Raw genomic sequence first — 27,186 nt, forward strand, 5'->3', positions numbered from 1 at the left:
TTTCACTACACTATAATACTGAATGTCTTTGTATATTCTGGGTCATATTAGTCCTCAAATTGAAGGCTAAAAGAAAAAAGCATTTAAGGTGTTTTTACTGCTCTCACATGTAAAACTGGGTCACATATGATCATGAATAGTATGTGAAGGTTAAGCAGCCTAAATCAATGATCTATCACTATTTTCTAAAAAAAAATGTATTGACAGTTGGTACCAATATATCAATAATGTCACATAAGCAGTAATGTGATATATCACAGTATCATTTTTTTTGGCCCATTCCTGATAGTTTCACCATTTTTTAAGTGTGTACATATATGTACATATATACATACACACATACATGTACACGAACACAAACGAGCACACACACAGACTACATACTTAACAGCAGTAATAATAAGAGAATTGCTGCACAGTAAAGATATTGAGGCGTCTCAACTCACTCTAGTGTATGTAAGAGCATTATGAAGAGCTCTTCTAACGGTCAGTATGAACAGGGGACATTTTTACAGCAAGAAAAACAGGTTTCAATGTTTATTTGGGCTCCTGACTGTTGTTTAAACTGTATGTTGTTTACATAAAGTATTCAAGTATTATTGTAGACGCTAAGTTAGTAAAATCTCTCACGGTGATAAAATACAGCTTGGACTTTTCTAATTCATTCAGGAAGGGGGAAACACATTCAAACACATAGCCACATACTAAATAATCATCATAGAAGCATGTGATTACCTTTTAAAAGGGCGATGGAGAGCTGGTCTGTGTTCAGGTTGGTGACATATTTTCCCAGATATGTGTTTAGCACCCAGGCAACAAGGCCCTCCAACATCCTGATGGCTCAGGGGTGATGAGGGCTACCCAGAGGTGAGGGGGGGGGGGATTGTGACAATGACAAGCACAACCCTTAAGGTTGTAGCTGTTCAATGTCTAATGCACACAGACAGGACACAAATATTAGGACAAATTAAAAGGTTATACACTGTTATCCATTTATTTCAATAGAGTGGCATTCGATTGCTAAGCTAACAAAACACCTGTCCTCACCATTCAGATATAATCTGTTCTTCTATATGGAAAACACATCATTTACAACTACATCTTAAAATCAAGTATTGAGTAAGTATGTTCCTTTGCTAAAGCCACTTGTAAGCACTTTGTAGAGTGGATTTAAATACGTTTCATGAGTTGTTCGTCTATAGCAGGGGTGTCAAACATGTGGCCCGCGGGCCAGAACCGGCCTGCCGAGGGGTCCAATCCGGCCCACTTTCCTTCCATCCATCTGTCCTACCTACCTTCCTTTTTTCCTTTCTTCCTTCACTCCCTCCATCTGCCCTTTCTCCCTTCTGTCCTTCCTTCCTTCTTTCCTTTCCTTTCTTCGTTCCTTCATTCCTTCTTTCCCTCCATCTGTCCTTCCTCCCTTTCTTCCTTCTGTCCTTCCCCTCTTCCTTCCTTCTTTCCTTTCTTCGTTCCTTCCTTCCCTCCATCTGTCCTACCTCCCTTTCTTCCTTCTTTCCTTCCTTCCATCTGTCCTTCATCCCTTCCTTCCTCCCTTCCCTCCATCTGTCCTTCCTCCCTTTCTTCCTTCTTTCCTTCCTTCCATCTGTCCTTCCTCCCTTTCTTCCGTCTGTCCTTCCTTCCATCTTTTTAATGATCCGGCCCAAATGAGATCAAATTGGTCTGAATGTGGCCCTTGAATGAAAATGAGTTTGACTCCCCTTGTTTAAATGTAAATTCAGCATGAAAGACATCATGCCTTCCTGTAATACTGCGCAGGGAAACTGTATTCTCATTCTCACTGCTGACTGGAGACTCCAACAGAGATTTCAGTCTAGTTTTATAAGTTACATACCTTTAAAACAGTCATCTTAAACAAGCCATGTTTCTTTAGAGCAGGGGAGTCAAACTCAGTTTAGTTCAAAGGCCACATACAGCCCAGTTTGATCTCAAGTGGGCCCAACCAGTAAAATAATTCCATAATAACCTACAAATAAATATATATATATATATAGTATATCTTTACCATAATAAACCGTCTATTTATTGTAGCTGCTTGACAACATTCAGAGAGCAGAGGGAGTGTATTTTTTAGGTTTTACACCACTGATATCACACAATATCATGTCCTATTTTATAACATAGCAATAATGATTTCAATGTATTTTATTGAAAATGAAAATTACAAGAACTTAATGAAACATTAAAACAATTTATAACACATCAAACTATTAATGTAATCAAAAGCCAAACAGTTGTGGCATCTATACCACAAAGTATAACGTTTAAAAATATTTTCATTATTGTACACTTTGGGCCACTTTAGGAAAAGTCAAAGACATTTAGGGGTGTTTGTACAGCTGTTAAATGTATTGTGTTGAATTATATTCTGCTCAGGATGTTAAAAAAAAAAACCCAAAAACAGAAAGCAGCAGACATTGTTTTTAATTAGTTTTCTTTCATTTTCATTTTGCAAAGTTATCCAGCGGGCCGGTTCTGGCCCACGGGCCGCGTGTTTGACACACCTGCTTTAGAGAGTTCTGTGGAGTTTGTGTGTGGTGGGAATTGAATATTAAGGGATAACTACGTTGTTTTTAAACGTGTAATAGTTCCTTTGAGAGCTAGAAAGCTAGTTAGCGTATATTAGCAACAGTTAGGCAGCTAAGATAAGACGAGGACACTTCAATGACCGCTACCACTGTAGTTATTTACAGTATTAAAGGAGTGACGATGTCTAATCACAGTGGGTGGCTTACCTAAGGTTGCCCTCTCTTATCCGACGTTGGCACAGGGACAATAACTTTAGACACTCAATAAGAGTTAGCCGTTAGCAAAGCAGGAGCTACCATTAAGTCAGAACTGATATAACCAACAGCAGTGTCATTGACTCACCGCCAAACACAACAGTTGAAGCTCTTCGTGAAGTTATGGACGCACTTCTGCTGAGTCCATGTTGATGTCAGGAGACGCTCATGTCTAGTCACAACCACCCAGGACAGGACAGCATGAAGTGCATGACGTTACCGTGAGCTGTCAGCCTGTGTCCTGACACTCACTAACACACATGATATCAACTACGACAAAGTGAAAAGAACCAGGAACGTGTTTAAAGCTGGCACCAGTCAGCAGGGAAGTACACACTCAGCGTGTGTGTGCTGACGGACAGGACAAGGTTGTGATCCTACTTAGCTACCACTTAGCTACAACTAGCATCCGAAGGTTGAGTGCACACAGCAGCCACAAACACAGCCAGCTGACGGTAGAACAAACTCAAAGGTGACACTAACCACGTTCGTTTTCATAGAAAACACAGTTAATCCTCCTCGGAAAAAAAGGGATTCTTCTTGTATTTAAGTCTTCAGAGTTGTGCGTCGCTGCATCATAAATAAACACACTTCCTATTAACGTTGAACTTCCAACAACACACACTTCCTGTCACGTGACGAAAACAAACCCTTCCTCCCCGTGTTGCGTTAAAGTCAAACTGGGAAGATAGGCAGCTTTAGATTAAATCGTGAATTGAGATGCTCTGTTGTAAACTTTTACCGTCTAAAAGCTGTAATGGCAAGATTGACTATACCAGATGAAAACAGAGAAAATGTAACTGTTGATATTTACAAAAACTAAAGTAGGTTTGAAAAGCAGGACTATTTTTCAGGGTTACTTACTCACTGACTGGTAAATCAGACATTTTTGACACGGCGATGAGCGGTATTTTCTGATGTATGTACCTTATATGTCGTCGGCTAAAAGCTGTTGAGAACAGTGCTTTCTACATTGTACTTAGCATCTGTTGATCAATTACACATGTCAAATGTAGTCACAAGACAAAAGACAGAGACCTTGAACACAACATGACTACATCTTCGGCAGGTGCAGTTCGTGGTTCCTCCGCAGAGAGGCGCTGTGGTGCCGACACAGCAAGACCAGTATTCTTAACTCATGTGGTCCAGTATCACGACACAGGCTCACTTTTAACCGGGGTAAATCACCATGGTAACTGATATTGAACAGTGTACCTGCTCCGGAGCACGTTTTTTCATTACTGTCATATAAAAAAAAAAGAAAAAAGTTCTTCTTCTCAAATGATGATGTAGTCTAATTATTCATCTTCCAGAAGAAAAGTAGTAATTTAAACAAATATTTTATACAAAAACACATACTAATAGTTTTTTACAGATAGATTGGAAAATTATTTATTAGAACAACAAAAATTAAGTATTTGTGATATATAGCTGAAAATTCAATATAGAATTATCTTGTATTATTCCAAACAGAACAAATTCCAAAAATGTTCATCAGTATGGCTATTGATTAAAAAAAACAGCCTGTCATTCCAAAAGAGTCTCAGAAAATAAGTAAACAGCAGCCTCAGGGTAACTACAACAACATGTACAACTGATATCGATATCCTCATATCTGGGTAAAATTGATGAATGTGTTTGAAAGAAACGTCCTTACTACGTTATCAGCTACTGATTTGATAAGAGCCAGGCCTGTTTCTGTTTTATGTGATTCACAAAGTGATTCCAGACATTACGTATTAGGAAGAGCGATGATGTGTTTTTGAAAGAGCAGTCGCATGGATTTATTGTTATTACAGTAATGCAAGAAAACCTCATTTCCCCTATAAGACAGTGCATTGGAGAATCCAGAGCATGTTAAATTCAGGGGATCAGATCACAATCTATCAACAGCCAATCAGATCACTGAAAAAAAGTCTCATTCTTTCAGGATACCAACAAGGACAAAAGTCACAAGTAGAATCATTTTACTTTTCCATGCTTTCTATTTTTTTTTTTTTAAACAGAAGTTCTAGTGATGATTGTAGTTGTATTTTAATTGTGCAAAGTTTTGTTTCTCTCCTGAAGGGATTGCTGTCACTCTCAGTGCTTTTACACATTGTTGTCTGTCATTAGAACAATAATCCACACATTGGGATTAGCTCCCATCATTACAAATGTTGGTCAGTGGTTATAAATTTGGGTCAGACAGACCTCACCAGGCATTACCTACCAGTGCTTTTCCTTTCCTCTCTGCTTTGGTAGCAGTAACAGTGACATTACTTTCTGTCTGTTTCAACTTTTATATGTGCATCACATATCCAGAAAAGTTTATCATCTAACAAAAAATGCAAAAGATACATATACATAGAGCTACTATAATAAAGACATATCCATATTCATTCACACTTATTTTAAGCTTTAGTCTCATCTTTAAAATTTTGGAAATATTTCTCATGTTATATCTTGTATTGTAGTTATGTGATTATATTGTTACATTTCACCTTCATGAATATCACTGTGCTGTTGACATACTTGATATTTCCAGAAGGTATCACCATTTTATCTCATATCAGATGAAGTACTTCATTCATGGTTCTGCTGGTGTGGTTCATCATTAAAAACCCAGAGGTAGCAGAACTGCTTCATAACCAGCAGCTTTGTGCTTCTGGTTATCTAGAGGGGCCAATAAACTCAGTGAAGCCGGTTAAACCAAAGAAAGCCAGACTAAGCTGAACTTGCTTCATGTTATAGACCTCTGCTCCAGATGAGGTTAATTGTCCAGCATTACCAGGGCAATTTACCAGGGTTGAGTTGAGTTGAGTTGAGTTGAGTTGAGTTGAGTTGAGTTGAGTTGAGTTGAGTTGAGTTGAGTTGAGTTGAGTTGAGTTGAGTTGAGTTGAGTTGAGTTGAGTTGAGTTGAGTTGAGTTGAGTTGAGTTGAGTTGAGTTGAGTTGAGTTGAGTTGAGTTGAGTTGAGTTGGGTTGAGTTGAGTTGAGTTGAGTTGGGTTGAGTTGAGTTGAGTTGAGTTGAGTTGAGTTGAGTTGAGTTGAGTTGAGTTGAGTTGAGTTGAGTTGAGTTGAGTTGAGTTGAGTTGAGTTGAGTTGAGTTGAGTTGAGTTGAGTTGAGTTGAGTTGAGTTGAGTTGGGTTGAGTTGGGTTGAGTTGAGTTGGGTTGAGTTGAGTTGAGTTGAGTTGAGTTGAGTTGAGTTGAGTTGAGTTGAGTTGAGTTGAGTTGAGTTGAGTTGAGTTGAGTTGAGTTGAGTTGAGTTGAGTTGAGTTGGGTTGAGTTGGGTTGAGTTGGGTTGAGTTGAGTTGGGTTGAGTTCAGTTGAGTTCAGTTGAGTTCAGTTGAGTTCAGTTGAGTTCAGTTGGGTTCAGTTGAGTTTATTAGGATCCACATTAGCCATTGTGCTTGGTAACAGCTACTCTTACTAGGGTCCACAGGAAGAAGTCTATTCAGTCTATTCCTATGTTCACTCCATGTCCATAAAGCAGGCACAGCAGTGCTCTCACAACCACAATGTTAACATGCTGATCTTTAGCAGGTAACCCAAAATATACCCTGTTCACCAGTGATGACTAACATTTTCTAATTAGTACAAAACACAACAGACACATTGAGGCTGTTATGGGTGTCATTAGTTTAGCAGGTGTTTGCTTATAAATCAAACTGCATGACAAATTAAATTTTGCAATGATGATGGCACTAGATGAACATTTTAGGAATCATCAAAGTTATTACAATTCATCCTGAGGGGGGCATACATTGGTTTGTTAATTCTGGATGAGGTTATCTTAATAACAAAGGCAAATGAGGTAGGTGTGTTGGGGATTGTTAAGACCTGGCTCTTTGAGCACAACTAAGTAGGACATACAGCATTTATTCAATCAAATAAAAACAATTAAATCAACTAAATATTTGCAATATGGGTTGTGGATGTCAGTATAATCAGCAGTGTAATGTGCATGAGTGAAAGATGTAAGGGGAGGTGTTGAAAGCAAAAACAAAGAACTAAATCTTCACATAACTGAATCAAAAAGGCATCTATGGGGAAGAGGGGAGAGCTGGATAGCTGTTCACACCTGGCTGGTTTAGTGGTGATCCAATCACAAGTGTCCAGCTCCAAGAACAGGTGTGAACACACCCGAGACGCATTGAGGATGTCATGAGATCCACTTAGAAGCCACAGCAGCTGAATGCCAGAGTGAGAGTGCTATATTGCATCCAGACATAAATAACCTGAATTCACAGAGGCCCTCAGGTGTTCCAGGTCACCTCAGTGAGCCACCTGCAACGAGAACAAAGAGTCAGATGAACCACACAGCAACACGATGACTCAGCAGGGGTTATCACAGGAACCCTCCCAGCATGGACTACATAGTGAGTACATTGAAGTCCCTGATCCAGCTTCTGTCAATATACCGCACTTAATCAGGTTTGGGTTTAAGGACTTGTTACTCTGACAGCAGTTTCAGATGAAGTCAGTTTATGAAAGCCAAAAAGTACCGACTGTCAAATGGTCAACATTCTAATGTGGATTGCCACATATGAAGAATGGGGCCCTGGTATGAGTGACCCTTCAGTTAGGATGTAAACAGTTTAGTGTAGGGCCCAAGGCAAACAATGTTTTAAAGGATAGGCTTGCATTTTTTCACAGTCTGTACAACAATACCCCCCCATACATTCCCACATGTGCATTGAAACCAGTTTTTCTCTTTGTAATCATTCCTCCTGTTCATTCCGGCCATTGAAAGATCTCTTCCTAACAGGCTTCCATTGGAAGTGATGACGAGGGACAAAATCCACACAATTTGCAAAATAGGTGCAGGAGTATAGTCAGATCAAGCAGATGTCTTTTTATGATGACATTCCCTCCGTTGGCTCAGGATCTGTTGGATCACCTTCACAATTGACAGTCTAAAATGTTTTACCACTTGTCTCAGTGAGAAATATTTGATAAAAATGTCATATATTTGGCTGTTAAGGTGTGAAGTTACACACTGTAAAGAATATTTCTTATTAAAAATCCTTTACTACAAGTGTAAGCACTGTCTCTGATGGTGTTTTTTAAAGCTGTGTGTGTAATTACTGGCCTTCATGTGTGCAGTTGATCAGCTCTGCTAAATGTAGTGAGAACAATAATCCATCCAGACCACACTGTGTAATCTCTCCCACCACAATCAGCTGGGTGGCAGAGGATCTCTCTATCTGTCTGCCTAACCTCCGTCATCTCCTCCTGCCTAACTTTAATACAGCTACAAATGCAAATTAACTATTGGCGAACCATCAGGGCTTGTTAATTGTATTACATGTGATACATTACATCACCCTCAATATATTGTTGCCACAATGACAAAAATTGTCTCTGTTTCTAATGAAACAAATATTTTTCTATTTGTTTAACCATGTTGCATTTTACAATATTTTTTTTCTACCCACCAAATGATTCTGTATTCTGTTCCACGACACTCTTCTTGTTATAGCAACTTTGTTACTTCATGAAACTTTTGTGTTATGACACAAAATGTAAAGTAAGGAACATTTCTTATTGTAATTACACTCTTTAACAAATTCAGGCAATGAAATTATATGTTGGACAGTAAATATAGAGCACCTGGTAACAAGTAGAAAGGGACTTTTAACATAGCAGAAAAAAGCACTGACATATGGGTCAGTGACACATAAGGGTTGGTATGAGCAATTCAAAAATATGTTAAAAAATAGTTTTAAAAGCAGCATCAGGTTTGTTAAAATGTACATTTAGTAATTTTGTTGGTTCTATGTCATTTGAATTGACATTTACACCATTTTTACTGCAAATGTCAAATGGTGTAACCACAAAAGAATGATAAATATTAAATATTTTAACCACCTACAGTGTATTTAAGTGGACTAATACAAATAATTACTTCATGTAAATGGTTCCTGATTGACATGATTCCCCAGATGAAATGTAATATTTAGGACAATTGTATTCTTTTTTAAGCAAGTTGAGTTATTTGGTACAACGTTTTTATGGTTACACCACTTAGACATTTTTGCCATAATCCTCTAATATATTCTCTCAAAATGGATTAAAAGCTGTGCCAGAGGCGGCTGAGAGAAGCAGCCAGTGGCTGTGGATAAAGATACAAGACTCCTGCTGGGCCCCCGTTTGAGAGGGTGATCTGGGGGACACACTGCAGGGACTTGATCACCCCTGTTAGGGCCTTCCCCAGTCGAGGATGTCTAGTTGTAATGGCCGAAACATCCAGTGAGACCTGGGGTTAACTACTGATGATGACTACCCTGGATCACCCTCCAAAGGAGAGTGCCCACCTGAAATCTCCTCTGTGTTATATATCGTCAGGTCAAAGTGTATTCTCTAGGTACGTGCTCGCACTTAAAGGATGGTTTACATCTCGTCCTGTGTTTTTGAAAACTGGTAAAAGTTTTTATGGTTACACCACTTAGACGTTTTTGCCATAATCCTCTAATATATTCTCTCAAAATGGATTAAAAGCTGAAATGTAATGATGGGTCCACAAAAAAGGAATGTGTGCAAGTTATTCATACATTTATTTTCACATTTTAACCCCTAATTTGACTAAACCACATGGACACACAAAAAAAAAAAGTCATTGACCCATATATGATTTGTAGCAGTCTGTTACAGTATCAGCTCTCTGTCTTGTAGAGAGATGCTGCAAATGTCCCCTCTGGAGATCAATTGAGTCTTATATAATCAAAATATAGTCTGCTGTACTAAGACCTTAATGATTTTAATTCACATTGTACTCATATGGTGCAGGTTCCATATTATATATACACTTTATTGCCAAAAGTATTCACTCACCCATCCAAATAATTGAAATCAAGTGTTCCAATCACTTCCATGGCCACAGGTGTATAAAATCAAGCACCAAGGCACGCAGACTGTTTCTACAAACATTTGTGAAAGAATGGGTCGCTCTCAGGAGCTCAGTGAATTCTAGCGTGGTTCTGTGATAGGATGCCACCTGTGCAACAAGTCCTGAAAAGTCGTGAAATTTCCTCGCTCCTAAATATTCCACAGTCAACTGTCAGTGGTATAATAACAAAGTGGAAGCGATTGGGGACGACGCAGAGGTCGTCAACTTTCTGCAGTCAATCGCTACAGACCTCCAAACTTCATGTAGCCTTCAGATTAGCTCAAGAACAGTGCGTAGAGAGCGTCATGGAATGGGTTTCCATGGCCGAGCAGCTGCATCCAAGCCAGACATCACCAAGTGCAATGCAAAGCGTCGGAAGCATTGGTGTAAAGTAGACAGCCACTGGACTCTACAGTAGTGGAGACGCGTTCTCTGGAGTGACGAATCGTGCTTCACCATCTGGCGATCTGATGGACGAGTCTGGGTTTGGTGGTTGCCAAGAGAACGGTACTTGTCTGACGGCATTGTGCCTAGTGTAAAGTTTAGTGGAGGGGGGATTGTGGTGTGGGGTTGTTTTTCAGGAGCTGGGCATGGCCCCTTAGTTCCAGTGAAAGGAACTCTGAATGCTTCAGTATACCAAGAGATTTTGGACAATTCCATGCTCCCAACTTTGTGGGAACAGTTTGGGGATGGCCCCTTCCTGTTCCAACATTAAAGCAAGGTCCATAAAGACATGGATGAGAGAGTTTGGTGTGGATGAACTTGACTGGCCTGCACAGAGTCCTGACCTCAACCCGATAGAACACCTTTGGGATGAATTAGAGCGGAGATTGAGAGCCAGGCCTTCTAGTCCAACATCAGTGTGTGACCTCACAAATGGGCTTCTGGAAGAATGGTCAAAAAGTCCCATAAGCACATTCCTAAACCTTGTGGAAAGCCTTCCCAGAAGAATTGAGGCTGTTATAGCTGCAAAGAGTGGACCGACGTCATATTAAACCCTATGGATTAAGAATGGGATGTCACTTAAATTCATATGCGAGTCAAGGCAGGTGAGCCAATACTTTTGGCAATATAGTGTATCACCTGGGGGCAAAGTGTTGAAACCATCAATTGTAGTTTGTTGTGTGTAATGTATTTGGGATCTGGAGGTGAAAAAATGCATACTGTACAAAATGAGTGGCTGGGGCACAATGGGGAAAACAACAATTCCTTGCAACTTTCCTAACAATCATTGCGAAATCTGCATAAAAGCTTTAAACTGACATCTTCAAACTACCTTTATAAGCTTGTTTTTTTAATGAAATCCCTGAAATGATCCTTTCTGACCTCCTTTTAAATATTTACTCTTCATGTTTGTTTTTGCTGTTGCATTAATATCCAGCAGTGCCCTTTGCCACTGCATGCTGCAAACAAAGAGCGTAATAATACATGACAATCACACTCCAGTCCCCCTCACCCACCACTAGTCCTGGTGGATGTGAATCCCTCGTTACACTACTGCTGACTCTAATAAACCACAAGCCCATTGGCTGGCTCTTATGTCACCTCCCTACATAATCCAGGGCAGGCCCACTGTGGAAGGAAGGCCATCTGTTCCAGCTCACAGATGCACTACCAGGCATTCACATCTGCCAGAGCCAACACCATCACGTCATCCCATACACCCAGCAGCACCTGGAAGAGTTCTAATATCTTTCATCTAGCATCACACACACACACACACACACACACACACACACACACACACACACACACACACACACACACACACACACACAGGAGGAAACACAGCCACACAGTGACACACACTGGATGCAGTTGACATCAGTATTATGTCATTCATTTGTAGTAGCTACATTTTAAGTTGCATTACACATGTATTGCTTATTTATTATGTTTTGTTATGTTTGAAAATGTAACATGTAACTTTTTTTTTTTAAACATAGTGCTCAAGATTCATCCATAAAAGCGTAGTTACAAGCAAATCAGATGTTTAAAGCTGGAATCTGTGTGTAACAGCTGACTTGTGTAGATGTAGCAGAGCACAGAGCATTAATCACTGTAAGATCCTGACCGATCTGGTATTAAAGAAATTGCCACAGCTGTTCATCAGGTGTAAATATGCACATATTCTCAATTTATGATGCGCTTATCATTATAAAACATTGGAGCAAGCTGCATAAACTGCTCCACTCACCCGTAAAAATAACTGTAGTGATACTGTTACATTCAAATACCAGTTTTGAGGAGCAGAAGTATGTGGGGCTGTGCTGAAGCAGAGGCAGCCCACAGGACCTACAGGACAGACCCAAAGCTATGGCACTGCGCGGCTGCTTTTCACTGTTGCTGAACATGAACATAAAGAAGAAGCAGCAAGTGGAGTTAGTTTAATTCTGAACATTGATGAAAACAAGCTTTCCTTCAGCTTCTGGAGGAATCTGATGTCTAGTCAATTACAAATATTGGATGGGAAAAGCATCTATGTTTGTCACTCCTTGTTTTTACAGTCATGAACCAGCTGTTGGCCCATGCCAACACTTGACTTGATGTTTCTTTCATCCTTCCTCTTCCAGGATGTTAGTAAGCGTTGTTAGGATGCTCTCATGATGCCATCTGTATCTTCCCTAGGTCAGTGCTGTTTTGTATCCAAATAGTATGTGTATCATTGTTCCTCTTCCACCACACATCCTGCAGAATGGCCCCACCTGTGCAAATTCACTGGTTTGAAAGGTGTTGTAGGTGTTGTGGCTTTCAATTAACAACCCCACAATGAAATGCACTTTACAGTATATGCATTATTATGCATTTCATAAATGTAAAATATACCATTGTGGGACTCTATAGCTGACAGTAATGATGTGAAAGGATTATGATTAGGAAGTGTCAATCTCAATATACTGCTCACTATTGAGTAAACTACTATTATCATACATGTTATGTACATGTAATCCAGCATCATGTATTCTTTCTGAACCCACCCCATATCCAAGTGTGGTACAGGTGGCCCCTGTGAGCCACGAAAATAGCAAAAGTGCGCTGCATTCACAAAAACAGGAACTTGATGATGGTGAACACATCATGGAATGGTCCAAGTCTGCAGTTCAGGGGGAGGTCATTTTTATTCCGCTTGTATGTCTGTTTAAGTAATTTATGTTAAATTGATTTCTTCCAGGAACCATTGTTTGATCATGCTTCTATTATATATTATATATTATATATTATATTATTATAATGTTTGACCTCCATAATACTGAGTATTATGTCAATAAATAAATCTCCCAATCAATTTAATCAATACATGGACAAATCAAACTCACAGCATTCACATTTCAAAGCAAAACATCTTTATTACATATTTTCTGTTATCCTCTGTCACCCACATGTCCTCATATTATCCTTCTATTTAATCTTCAGTAATCATGTCAAGTAAAGCCCTTTCAAATGTGGGATTACATATCGATTCCACCATTCATTCCCAGTATAGACCAGTACTGAGCCCAAATACTTATACCACTACCATTGGTCTTAAATCATTGCTCCTCTGATGAGGTTTTTTTTTTAGAAGAATGTTGTTCCCTTCGAGATGGGAAACTATTTTAAGTTAGCAGTGAGAGACATTGTGAAGAATCAAGTGAAAGACAGGGAAAATTCACACAAAAACAAAAACATAACACAAACTTTGTTGGCCTGGTGGGTTGCATAAAATCTCCCTCAGCCATAAACCACCTGTAGCAGAGTAGATTTTCACACAGACCCTGGTGTGCTGGCTTCCAACACTGCATGTGCCAAATATGGCCCTTAGACATCCAGCCTGTAAAGCCATATAAAAGTGTGAGTCCCAGCCAGGCTGGCTGCAACAAAACTGTCCCGCATCAAACTGCAAGCAGGAGGGGCGGATAAGAGATAAAACCTATAAATCACTGACATGCTTGGCGGTGGTTACAGCTAAGAGCAATACAGTTTTACTGTAATGGAGAAAAACGTAATCCCTACCGCCCCCATGCTCAAATGGGTGATGAGAGACGTTGTCCAACACAATTGACAGATCCCAGAAAGGAACCAGGGACCTGGTAACTGGGAGGTTGGGGCCTGTACCCTTAATGATGCAAACCTCATATATGCTACTGTGTCAACTAGTCTGGATTACTGTAATAATCCACTACCAGAACTGCCTTGGTTGCACTGGGGGGTCTGGACTGTTGGACAAGAAAGGTGGAGTAATCCTCTCTTTCCTCCATATCATCCCTATCATGAGGTCAGAGCTGACTTTGCCCTTTTCATCCTCACGACCATGGGCTTCTAGAAAAAGTGAAAGTCCATGGCATCCATCTATTACCCCCAGCTTGGGGTGACCTACGACTGGTAGGTCGTAGCTGCTGAGTGCCTCCTGACAGGCAAGGGTCCTGGTTATTGGCTACTGCCATACTCAGGCTCGTTTCCAGGATCCTATCAAGTATTGACACACAGTAGGAACATGACTGGTGGTCACCTAGTGACGCTTGGTTGGGTTTAGCACCCATATAAGCTATGCACATGGGATGAGGATCCTTGCCTGAGATGGAGATGACATAGGGTACACAGGTAGGAAGCAGCCTCTTTAATCTTTGTTTCTGATCCATTGGTGGGGTAGCAGTCATAGAAATGCTAACTGAAAAGGAAGGGAAACTTACAATATTCCACTGAACTAGTCACACCACAACATGTGACGTTAGCGCTAGTATTACAGGGTTTAGTTAGAGCTATTTATGTACCATAAGAGTTTGATTGCTACTGACACATTAGCTGAGCTAACAAACCAATGCTAACTGTGCACTGGTAGGCTTGCCATAAAGCATTAGCCAGAGGGAATGATGCTACACCAGTAAGCAAATACAGGATATCATTCTTGCAATGGACTTAGTCATCAAAATCTAGACTGAAGCAAGTAAATGTGTTGTATTCTTGTGCTGGCATGAGTGATGGTAGGAACTCCTGTGCTGCAAAATTTCTCATTTATATCCTCTTGGCCTTTTTTAAGTTATTTGAAATGTTGAAACTCACAGCCTAGGACCTAATGATATTGAGGCCGAATTTGTTACTATGTCACACCCAACAGTTACATTAAATATGACATTATGTTTCCTGCTGTTGCAATTTAATCATCTATAAATGTAATTTCTACGAGACAGGGTTGGTATAGAATATATTATTTGATGCTGTGAATACCATTTAAATATAATGTGGAAAAATATGGACTAGTGACTATGGGATACCAACAAGAACATTTTTGAGAAGACCCTCAAGCCTTTTCTTCTAATTAATGGAGCAATTATTGTCTTTCTCTATCAAGAAACCCATTATAATAAATGAAATAGTTATTGAAGCTAGGGTCAGTTTTAGAAATACTGAGTCAAAGTCAGTCTCCCCAATCCCACTTAATTTGTTTGAATTCTTTCAAGGATACTCCTGTAACACTTTTTATTGTACAGGTCCTTTAATGTTATACTAATATCTAGGAAGTTTTCTGAATAATTAGCAGGTCACTAACAGTTGTTTAAGACATTTTACAGAGAGGGTGGTGCAATTTCATACAACGTACACGAAAAAATTGAAAAAGTTAAGTTCATTATGTTTGGGTTCATAATTGTAAGTTTGTTAAATTCATAGTTTATCTTTTAATTAATAAATATACTGCAAAACATCTGAATAAATTACATTCTTAACAAATTGTTAACCAAGAGAAAATAATTATATATTATATAATATAAACTCAATACAACTATGAAAATTGAAGTGTCTCACAACTTCCAGGAAACCTCCTAAAACGTTATTATGAAATTATGGACCTGGATAAAATAAAGATTTACCATTTGATTTCCCAACATGAAGCACTGAATGGTGTTTCAGCAGTCAGTTGCTAAAACCCCAAATTCCCTGAAAAAATGCAAAAGAGATGACCTGAGTGTCCTCAGTGATAGCGGATAGTGATAGTGGAGTGGTGAGTGAGTGATGATGTGGATTGGAATTTCATGACTGAAATTCTTATAGACATTCAAGTCACTGGCTATTTGTCATCTTAAGGCACTTCTGCTTTAGCTTTTGGTGGAAGCTGCTTTGCTACAACCAATGAATGTTATGCTGTCTATCTGTGGCATTTCTTTACATTGACAATGCAAATGCAGTGCCTGTTCAGAATGGGCCTACTGCTTGACCTGAATGCAGTTGATGTGAGGTGTGTACTCTAATTGTAAATACATGTTATTTACTTCATTTCAAGTAACCTAAAGGAAGGGCTGCATTTAAAAAGAAAAAGAAAAAAGAAAAATAATGGATTGATCATAATGGGTTCTTAGAACATTCCTGTTTCTGTGCCTTCAGTCCAGATTTGAATGGGTATGTTTGCTCCAAAGATGTGTGCTTTGTCTGTAGTGGTACTTCACTATCACCACAGTCTCAGAGCACATGAGACAAACTGGTTTTGAAATGAATTTTTTTTTCTGTTTTACTCAGAGCACTTCCAAAACGTAAGTGACCCATGCTCAACCATGTACCTGAATGCCTCCTGTGTAGTCACTTGCTGCTGATCTGCTACACATGCTGCTAATGCTACAATTTAGTCTAGACCAGGGGTCAGAGTGTCCATTCTTGTTTAAAAGCTCTGTTTTCGCTGTCTACTTTTTTCTTTTTAAAGCACTTTTCTCCGACTTGCGTTATGTCATCTTTAGTCTCTCACTGATATGCTGGAATTAGTCTGATTAATATGAAACTTATCATGTGTCCAAGTTACACCAAATCCAACACTGCACTCCCTTGGGTCCCCAGCCATAAACCCACCAAGTGTGGAGTCAATCAGATGAATGGTTCAAGAGATACGCAAAGGACATACATACAGAGTCTCTCCTTTTCCCTTTAGTAGGTAAAGAGTGAGAAACATGGCAGTGAGAAACCAGGCAGCTACAATATGATGAAACTTGTCTATGCAGAGTTAGTTAATATTAAGTAATGTCCCTCTGCATGGAATGACTTACACACTGTGCAAAACATTTAATCAAATATGATTTGACAGCAAACAAAGCAAGACAATACATTTCAGGGCGTTTTCAAACCAGTATTGTGTAGTCCAGTTGGTTTCCTCAGTATAATTAGTTTGGGCAGATCTGAACACAGCAATCGTACTTGGGTACAGACCAAAACAAACGCACTAAGACCCTTCAGAGGGAGTGGTCTCAGAAAATGAACAATACCCATTTCAATATGACAGTGCCACTGTGCACAAAGCCAGCTCCACAAGGAAATGCTTGTCCAAGTCTGATGTGGAAGAATTGTCCTACACAGAGCCCTAACCTTAACCCCATCTAACACCTTTAGGATGAAGTGGAATTCTGACTGACAGCCAGGCCTGAGCTCACTAATGCTTTTTATGCAGAATGGGAACAAAGCTCTGCAACCAGGTTCCACAAAAATCTAATTTGTTGGATATAGTTTAGAACTATAGTTGCGTAGAACTATATCCACAACCCTCCAGCACCCAGAAAACCATTTGGAAACCCAAAGTGAGGGGCATAAAGTTGTTGGTATTCATCCAAGAAGATCTATCATCAAGGTTAGTGGCAAATGAAACATTAGAATCTCTGCCTGTTCACCAATAGATGTTTTGTGTATGACAAGATAGACTTAGCCAGTGTTTAATCAGTAGATAAAATGGACAGTAGTCAGACACTATATCTTGTGTATACTTTTTATCTCTTTTCTTTGTTGTACATCCTGGTGTGAGAAACACAATTTCATTCTCCTGTGCATTCTTGTATAGTCTTGAATGACAATAAAGATTATTTGAACATGATGTAGCCTGTGGTAGGCTGAAATGATTAGACTCATCATTCGGCAGACCGTTTCAGTCTGCCGAAGGTTCCCAGGTTCAGTTTTAAATACTGTATATCTTGAGGTTCAAAATGAAGCATTTGTTTCTGTACTGGAATATAATAAAATATCATGTAAAATAAAAGCTATGCTGTGAATTGAGAGTGTATGAACATTTCAGGAAGATTATTTTTTAAATCCTGACAACTCTCTTTCAACAACCAAGATGTTGTTGGCCAAGGCACATAGCCACCAGCTGTTCCTGTGCACCCTCTCAGTAGAGGTCTTGGGCAGTTCTGAACCTCAGGAAAACCCATGAAACTGACCCATACCAGATGTTTGTAGCAGATTGTGCTCTCATGACTCAGACTTCAAATTACCCATGCATTTGTAACTGAAATGCATTGCAGACTATGGGTCAAAGTATCAACCATTTTCTACTATTACTTTACATGCAAACCTCAGCTGCTTTGACTTTTTTTCCCTTCTATTCTGTGGCATGTTGTTTCTGTAACAGAAAGAAGAAGAAGAAAAGAGAAGAGATGTTGTTGATTGCCAAGAGAAAGATTGGAAGCTAAGATTTGTTGGCGTCCATCGTGTAATCCGCCATGTAGATCACCCGAGTGATGGCAACATTTATGAATCTATGATCACCTAACATGACACAGTGACCATCTCCATCTCAAAAGATAAAAATATCCTGTGGTCTGATCTTGGCATAAGCCACAGATCTTTTTTGGGTTGGGTGTTTATTGTCAGATATGTGAAGACCTTTACAGAATAGGACCAACTACAAAGGACTGTGCTTTTACCGGCCAGCTCCTACTGTGACTTCTTTCACTTGGTGGAGACATTATTTGTAGTTCCCTGGCAATGCTTGCATGATCTTTTATTTCTTGTAGTAGTCCCAGCACTACCACAAATGATTGTCCCTCTATCTCCATATAGAATAAATGTACCAATCTCATCTTATATGCATACATTTTACAAGAATGCCTTGAGCACTGCACAACGCTACAGAGCTTTCGTTTCTAACAAAAGCCATCACTGATCGGTATCTCTACATTTGTTTCTGTACACAGAAGTAGAAATCGCTACATTCGGTAAATGCGATATCTGTTCACAATGATTCAAGAATAGCTGACATCTCCCAAACCATTGTGTGATTCTCAGGATAGCTCAAGTATGATCTTGGGTTTGACATGGTAAGAGCTTTCTCGGTGTGGCATTTTCCTTTTCATTTTTCACTCTATCCCTCACCCCTTGCTCTCATGTTTTGTCGAGCTTTATCCCAAGATACCAAGAGGACCTCTGAGCAAGAGTTTTTTTTTTTTTGGTGAAACACTCGCATTTGATGCAGTCCTTTTCCCTGCCCCCATCAGTCATTCCCTTCCTCCTCATCTGCTTTGCTTCCCTTGCTGAGACGCTGGAAGCAGTGGACCGTGGAAGCGAGGAAGAAGCTGGCCACTATGGCCGCAATAGAGACAGAGATGCCAGAGAAGATGACAATGAGGTAGTCGGTGAGGCTGAGGATACCCCTGCACTCCCGGAAACTTTCTTCAGAGAGTAAACTCAGGGGAACACGGCGTCCATCCAGAGGCAGGGAGCACTCTATCCCTTCCATACCTGGTAAGAGAGAACACAACAAGTAAACTAGCTGACAAACAACTGAGGCCTTTTTAAAAGTCATTCCTGTGTCAGCATGGCTCATAACTCATTTTTAAGTGGGCATTCAGACCAAATAAAGTATTGCATTAAAAACGCAAGAACCCTAACCCTAATCTAACCTGGTCATGGCTTAATATTTAGGTCTTGATTAGACGCAGTTTGATTAGACTCCTGGACTCCCCAAAGGTCCCTGAAGGGATTTCTGTCAAGTTGTTGCTGCCCAAGTCCAAGAAGACCATGAGGTCTTATTAAAGTCTTGTTAAGATTTTTTTTAGATCTGCTTTTAGTGCTCTTACACAGCAATGGCAGAGAAAAACAGCCCATACAATTGAACTTAAACTGTAAGCTCTTCCCCCACACAGTTGTTTAATACACCTACACACAAACAATCACATGCTCTCTATCTGGATCACGCCTAACTCTAAATTACAGACTCCTTAAAGTAACATGAGCTGTAAGGCAGTGCGAACACATCAGTGAATATAGTTGCTATTGGTCCACAATGAGCATATTTGCAAGTTGGAACACTTTTGAGTCATTTCAGTTGTTACAACCTTAGGAAGACCTTAGGAACTCAGTACTCCTTTCACAGGCCCCATAGTGCACATGCTGCTTTGTCTATTTCTGTCATGGACTACTGCCCTTCTAAATTCAATTCAATACAGCTTTATTTATCTCTGTAAGAGCAGTTGTATGCAGCAGCTCGCTCCCCCCCAGATCAATAGTTATCAGTGAAGTGAATGGAACTATGCTTTCAGATTATATCTTGTGATTTTTTAATGTTCTTATTTTCACCTGGCCAGATTGTGGTGCTATAACAACACATTTTAGGTTTTGGGTCTATCATTTTTTAACCATAGGAATCACAAACAAAATTTACGACAATTTTTTCCTGGATTTTGTGGGTCCAGTGAAATCTATTCATATAAGCCACGAGCATTTGCGCCACAATAGATTTTCCTCCTATTTTAATTATGACTCTTTTTTTTTTCATTGCACACAGGAAATAATATTCACACAGCATCTGATAACCCTGATAATTCAGATCTGTGCCGACTGACTTCTAGTTGCGATACCACGGCTACCGCTCCGTCTGATGTGTGTGAAGTGTGAGATATCGTATATCACTGCACGCGGCTTTGACTGCAGCCAATTTTCACTTCCCCAATGTGGCCGTAGTGGATCTATTAATGCAGGTTTAAGAACTTGTGTCATTTAATTTTCTGCTTCACTGGTGCATAACCCCCTAACAAAATCTCAATTACAATTCCACAAACTAGTTGAGTTACAGTGTGCATGGAGCTCTGAGAGCCCTTGAATTGGTGGGGCCATTGAGCAATTAGGTGCTTTGTCTGGTTTGCCATGGTGGTATCTGTGTAGCTACTGTAGCCATAGTCATACTGTTTAGATGTTAGACATTACTACCAGCATAGCCTACAGCAAGTCTACAGTGTATCTACGAAGACTGTCTGTGTGAGCTGCATTGCTACTCTATAACTTCTTGCACCAACAGGTCAGAATATATCCACAGGAGATATTATTATTACATACATATTTTAACTCAAAGGCTAAACATCAAAAATAGCCTGTTTTCCCCAAAACATTATATTATTTTGGATTTATATTTCTTATAATTTCTACAAGCCATGCTTTGTGAACATAGTAGTGTGTTTTCTGTACTAATGCATTGTAACACCTAGAAAACATTTTGTCCATTGTGTAGAGAGAAGCACATCCATTTTATCCTGCTTCCAATGTAGTGCTGCTGTTCCCGAGAGTCACTAGATATCATTGTCAAGTGTGTATGTGTTTGTTTGTGTGTGCGTGTGTGTGTGTGTGTGTGTGTAGTGTGTATGTGTGTGTGTGTGTGAGTCATTGTAAGACCAGAAGGGGTTTTCCACATGAAAAGGGACTCAGTGACCTCATCGCTTGGTGATATTCCAGTCACGTGGTGCTACAAGACGCAGCCAGACTGATGCTCACACAGGCGTGAGAGAGACAGACACTCACAAAAAACATACACATTCACAACAAAAAAATATAGTAAATTTAAAAAAACAACAAACACACAAGCATCAGTAAATGGAGTCAGCCACTGAAATATCTTCATTATAGCATGTGCACAAAGACACATGCAGGAACACACACAGGCATATGAACACATGTATATACATTCATATGCACCTGGTCCACATGCACAAGGACACACAGACATATATGCACAAAAATGTGTGTGCGCAAACATGTAAAAGTGCACACATGCAGAAATACATGGTTAAAGCATTTGTGCAAATGTATGTGCTCAGGGGAAAAAGATTGGTGTGCATACACATGTTGACAGCCACACAAAATACAAACAACAAGGCACATACTGCATATCCATCAGTGAACACACACACACCATTCTTAAAGCAACCAGACCCACGGACATAAAAGTAAATGTGACTCTACACAGAATTTCCAGAAACTGTCAAGTTCTTTTACATGAGTGCTTTAGCCATGTGTGTGTGTGTGTGTGTGTGTGTGTGTGTGTGTGTGTGTGTGTGTGTGTGTGTGTGTGTGTGTGTGTGTGTGTGTGTGTTTGTTTGTTTGTGGAGTAAAGGTGGATAGTGTGTCTTTATACTGTGAGAAAGGAAGTCCAGACATAGGTAGCTGTGTCAGTGTTGTGGTGTCATGGCATCAAATGTGCTGTACTGCTGAATAAAGCATGTCGCTCTTTCACCTTTGGCCTTTACCGACCTAAACAGTAAGGGGACCGTGTTCACAGTATGTCATCGTTGTTATTTAAAACTCAAGACCCATTGTGGCACAGTTAAGAACCAACAGCGTGTCATTTCTCTGTTTTGCCATAGTGTTGAAGCAAGTTGCTGTTATTCACTAGTCAACTAAAAAGTCAACTGTAGCCATGACGATGAGGATGAAATGACTTTAGTCAGCTTCAGTGCAAAATGACACAAAATTCAACAGTGCAATGTGTCATCATTCATAGATGCAAAAAAATGACAGTAATTAGATTCCACAGCTGTCAGTGATGGAGGATAATGACGACGATTAGTGAGTGAAAATCTCTGAAATCTCAACTTAATACTCACTGTTGAGTAAACTACAGTGAGTAGTGTGGACGAGGGATGTGCAGAGAGGCCAGCATTTGTATTTGTATCTGTCTTTATTGAGGCAGCAAAATAACCTAGAAAAGAACAAAATATCCCGTCTTTGTTTTTACTACACAACTCATTTTAGAATAGTAAATGAAAGTAAATGTTCTTAAGTTAACTTTTTTTTTTTTCAAAGAGTTTCACATCTTCTCCCTGACCACAGACGTCTGCATTGACCAGTCAGCCACAGCTCAACGGGTGCTGTTGATATGTTATTTAAAATTCCAGAAAACAAATAATTTTTATGTTCTTTTCTGAACACTGTTATTATAGACGTAGCTATAATGTATGCCAAGCTATTAGCATGGAGCACCAGAATTATAGCAGACACACCTACATGCCAAGAGTGGATTGAGTTTATGCAAATCCACATATAGGATTCATCGACTTTTATGACACTCTGCTTTTAAACCTAACCCTAACCCTAACCCTAACCCTAACCCTAACCCTAATTTACAAATGAGGACTTTTTAGGACTTTATTACAAATGACATTATTTAGACACTTTTTTTTAGACACACCTTTATTCAGGGCAACTTCACTGACAGAAATGCTGCAGTCTTTTTCACCAACTCCCTGGTCACATTCACACTGATACACATTCATAACTGGAGCTGCCCAGTACAACCCCATTCTGAACTAAGCACCGTGGAGTCATTCAGCTGCACTGGAACAGTCGGGGGGTTAAGGGCCTTGCTCAGGGGCACCTCGGTGGTGTTAATGGGAGAGGGGCAAGTGCTGCTTCCTCACTTTCACCCACCCAGATTTATCATGCCAGCCTGGTGAACTGAACCACGACTCTACAGTCACAAGTTCTCTAACCTTTAGGCAACCACTGCCACCAATAGTTCAATAGTTCAATTGTCTGTCTGCACAGTGTGAGATAACCCTTACATACTGTTCAGGGTCAAATTTGATCTGCCTTGACAACTGTAAAAAAAAACCTTTAATGTCTTTTACTCTGACATTTGGTGACTTGTGGCCTAAAATGAACAAAAATGAAAATATTTTAAAATGTTATACTTTTGTATAGGTGCTACAAATCTTTGTCCATTGAGTCTGTTCTGGGTCATATTACACCCGTATCTATTGACATGTGTTTCAGTGAAATGAATAGTTAATAGTTTTAATAAGGATTTCTTTTTATGATGAAACAGTGAAGACTGATGGCTCTAATGGTTCTACAATAAACCCCACACTTCCATTAAGTTCTTGTCATTTTCACTTTACATAAAATACATTTCCATCATTATTGCTATGTTATATGTTCATGTGTTAGGTAAAACAGGACATGATATTGTGTGATAGTAGATGTTTTTTCTGCTCTCTGAAACATGAATCAAGGTTTAATCACATTTATTGATCAGTCAGATCCACTATTGATGCTTTCTGAACACATCTGTGGTTAAAATGTGGTATAGACTCTTTTTATGAGGGGATTCTTAGACAGGGTCAAAATTCACCAAACTGTGAGGATGTAGAATATGAACAGTACGTTAGGGATGATCATGCCACATAGTTTGCAGAGATCATAAAGAATAATCCAAATCCAAAAGAGAAATGGAATATTTCCCAGAGACACAAGTGTTCATCTGAAATGATTTATGATGAAAGTGATGATGCTGTTAAACATTTCAGATGTATTTGGATATTTACTCACTCAGTTAACTATTGAAGAGTAAGACTTGTAGGTTTTCTATCTTTGCCTCAGCTGGGAATTGATTTGTTTTTAATAGAACCCCAATCCTTAAGTCTATCTCTAACTACAAAACACTACAACAGAGATTCTTTTTAAATGATTGGATTAAGTTGGCGTATGACAAAGATTGTACTTTAATAAACTTATGTCTTACCCGTTGGGAGCTTGTGGAGATTCTGTGTTAGCCATTCAAAAAGTTTGGCAAAGTGACAGTTGCAGAGCCAGGGGTTGCCCTCCAGACGCAGTATACGGAGGGAGGGCAGGGGCTCCAGGACCCCGACGTCCAGCTCTGTAAGACCATTCCTCTCTAGCTCCAGCACCCTCAAAGAGGTCAACCCCACGAAAGCATCCCTGCCTACCATGCTTAAGTAGGGATTGTTCCCCAGACGCAGTTTGATTAGACTCCTGGACTCCCCAAAGGTCCCTGAAGGGATTTCTGTCAAGTTGTTGCTGCCCAAGTCCAAGAAGACCAGCCTGGAAGAGGTGCTCAGTGTCCCTGGTTCCAACTGGGAAAGGGAGTTATTCCTCAGGTCCAGGTAGACTAGATCGCTGTAGAGGACTAGGAAATCAGAGGGGATCCAGGGAATCCAGTTGTTGGAGAGCAGGAGACGGCGAACATCTAAAGGAATGGACTCCGGAACTCTGCTTAGACCTTTGCCAGCGCAGTCCACAGTGTGATGGTCAGGACACAAACAGCTGGATGGACAGTTGTGACCTCGCGTAAGCAAGGTGGACGAGATCAAGGCAAGGAAAGGCTGCAGCCAATTAATGCATGGTAACATTGTCAAGGGGGCGGCAGCATTAATCAGGAGATGGGGATGAGGGGGATCTTGACAGGGTGAGGTGGGAGGTCAGGGAGACGGACGGAAAGATAAGATAGGTTAAGATCACAGGAGGGGAAGGGAAAGGGAAGGTCAGATCATGAAGGTTCAGGGTCCCGGGGCTGGCATGATTTTGCGCTCTCGGCACCACGAAGAGAGAACAACCTGAAGAGCCATCGAGTAGCGAAGAGCGCTGTTATCTAGGAGATCGTGTAACAAGCAGTCTGGATCAAATAGCAGCCTGCTGGCTTTGAGGGAAGAGAGGGGAGGAGCGGGGAAAAAAAGAGAGAGCGTGCAAGAGAGCGGTGACGAAGGGAGGGGGGATGATGTGAAAGAGGAGAGGATTAACAGCGAGGTGAACAGAAGCTAACGAAGCAGAGGCGAGAGGGTGGGGGGGGGGGGGGGGGCAGGGTTTGCGGGGTAAGCCACGAGACTTGTGTTTGTGTGTGTAGAGTGACAGGACAACCCTCTGTGTCTCATTAGTTAGCCACCGAGGGGAAACAACCGCCTCTGTCATCAGTCAAGCAGAACCAGAGCGGGAGTCCTCACTGACTGATATCGTGTCAGTGTTGTTTTGATGTTTGATGGAAATGCTCCTTCTCCAGACAGACAGAGATGAGGATGAGGATGCCATCATCATCATCTGTGACTCACATGTGACGCAATGACATACGTGCAGCCAACAGCAGCCTCCCACGCAGTCCTCTGGAATCACCATCATTTCCTTGCCGCCCACCTTCCCCTCCCCTACCTCTATCTTTTTTCTTTTTCTTACTTTAGATTCGGTGGCTGCATGAGGAAGGAAAAGAGGCAGTTTCTCCACCTGTCACCACGACACTTGTTCTGAAACATTTAACTAGGAGGCGGATGTGTTCCATGCCATGGAAGTGTCATTTGTGTTGTGACGCTTTCAGGCTGCAGCTCCTAGCAGGCTGATTCACGTGTATCATTACACTCACACACAAGGGGCTGACATGACATCATAAACAGCTGTACTGACTGATGTAATCCAGCACGGTGACACTGCAACTAATACCACTGAATCAAGCTATGTTCATGTCTAAATGTCGTTTTTGGTTCAGATCGTGTCACATTCAACTTGATTGAAATTTTTATTTTTACTGATACACTTCAGTACTCTTAAAATAAACACTTAATAATATGAACTGCAAATTTATACCATGATGTCACTTGTATACACTTATAGGGATTGTTCACAAATCTATAGATGAGTCAATGACGTTTTTTGTGTCCATGTGGTTTAGTCAAATTTAAAAGGGTTGAAATTAGAGAATAAACATTTGAATAACTTGCACACATTCTTTTTTTGTAGGCCCAGCACAACATTTCTGCCATTTAGAGAGAATATATTAGAGGATTATGGTAAAAATGTCTTAGTGGTGTGACCATAAAAACTTTGTACCAAATAATTCAACCTGCTTAAAAACAGTAAATTCTCAATAAAACACCATATCAACTAGTTTGGCATGATCTTACATTATAACTTTATATATTAAATAAAGGTAATGGAATACAATTGTTGTAAATATTACATTTACTCTGGTAACCATGGAGATCAGGAAACATTTCATTTAAAAAATGAAGTAATTATTAGGTGGATAAAATATGTAATATGTATTATTCTTTTGTGGTTACCCCATTTGACATTTTCAGGAGCATTCAGTCTTACTTTTGGTTTAAAAAAATGGTGCCAATGTAATTTCAAATGAATGTACATTTTAACAAACGTGATGCTGCATTTAAAACTATTTTTGAATTGCTCATTTTGCCACCCTCATTTTTGACTGACCCATGTACATTTACTTACTAAACATATTTGAATCCCTGTGACTAACAACTGCTAAAATGAGCAAATAGGCATTTGTGACTTACATGTTATGCTATGAATGTGGAAGTGACATAAACCTCCACAAAAATTGCTTTACTAAAATTTTCTCTTGTATTGAGGATGAAAACTGCCCAATATTTCATCTAGTTACACCTATAAGACAAAATGCCATATTACACAAATACTGGTAAGGCTTTAGGAACAGTTAAACAGCCACTTTCTTATAGGTATTCAGCAATCTGCAACCTTATAGCTAGCTGCCAATACATCCTATCGCTCACTGCAAAAAGAAGTAGAATTGTATTTTAATTTGAGCTGAATTAATGTTTCTTTTTTATGCTAATAAATTGTTAACATAAAACATCCTGTCCAATCTATGAAACTGTCCACTGTCCAAAACCCATCACCTGTTTCCAGTAGCTCTCCTGTTGTTCTCCCGAGTCAAAATTGACCCGGGAGAACAAAACAGATTATGTGCTGCCA

At 39.9% G+C, this 27,186-nt stretch overlaps 2 protein-coding genes across 4 annotated transcripts in view; both read right to left on the bottom strand.

Annotated features, from left to right (window-relative positions):
* Positions 1-3,381, bottom strand: part of vps13d (vacuolar protein sorting 13 homolog D) — a 66,305-nt gene extending 62,924 nt beyond the window's left edge. For all 3 annotated transcript variants that reach the window (XM_062426599.1, XM_062426600.1, XM_062426598.1), the window contains exons 1-2: positions 2,890-3,381; positions 736-930 (exon numbers count right to left, since the gene is read on the bottom strand). In XM_062426599.1, coding sequence (XP_062282583.1) covers positions 736-832 — 97 coding nt within the window. In that variant the 5' untranslated portion in view covers positions 833-930; positions 2,890-3,381. The remainder of the gene's footprint in view (positions 1-735; positions 931-2,889) is intronic.
* Positions 3,382-18,889: 15,508 nt separating this feature from the next.
* On the bottom strand, positions 18,890-24,815 carry lrrc38a (leucine rich repeat containing 38a). The gene is made up of 2 exons (XM_062427858.1): positions 24,188-24,815; positions 18,890-19,137 (listed from the first exon to the last, which is right to left on the bottom strand). Exons 1-2 carry the CDS (start codon positions 24,813-24,815, stop codon positions 18,890-18,892), a joined length of 876 nt encoding a protein of 291 aa, XP_062283842.1.
* Positions 24,816-27,186: the final 2,371 nt, after the last annotated feature.

This window comes from Scomber scombrus, chromosome 10 (genome assembly GCF_963691925.1).
Source record: "Scomber scombrus chromosome 10, fScoSco1.1, whole genome shotgun sequence".
Taxonomy (NCBI): Eukaryota; Metazoa; Chordata; class Actinopteri; order Scombriformes; family Scombridae; genus Scomber; species Scomber scombrus.

What these genes read in the sequence shown, in the direction of transcription:
- lrrc38a (XM_062427858.1), bottom strand. Translation starts at nt 24,815, where the DNA reads ATGTTACCATGCATTAATTGGCTGCAGCCTTTCCTTGCCTTGATCTCG. An exon ending in TCTCCACAAGCTCCCAACGG is followed by an intron (nt 19,138 to 24,187) that starts GTAAGACATAAG and finishes CTCTCTTACCAG; the next exon opens with GTATGGAAGGGATAGAGTGC.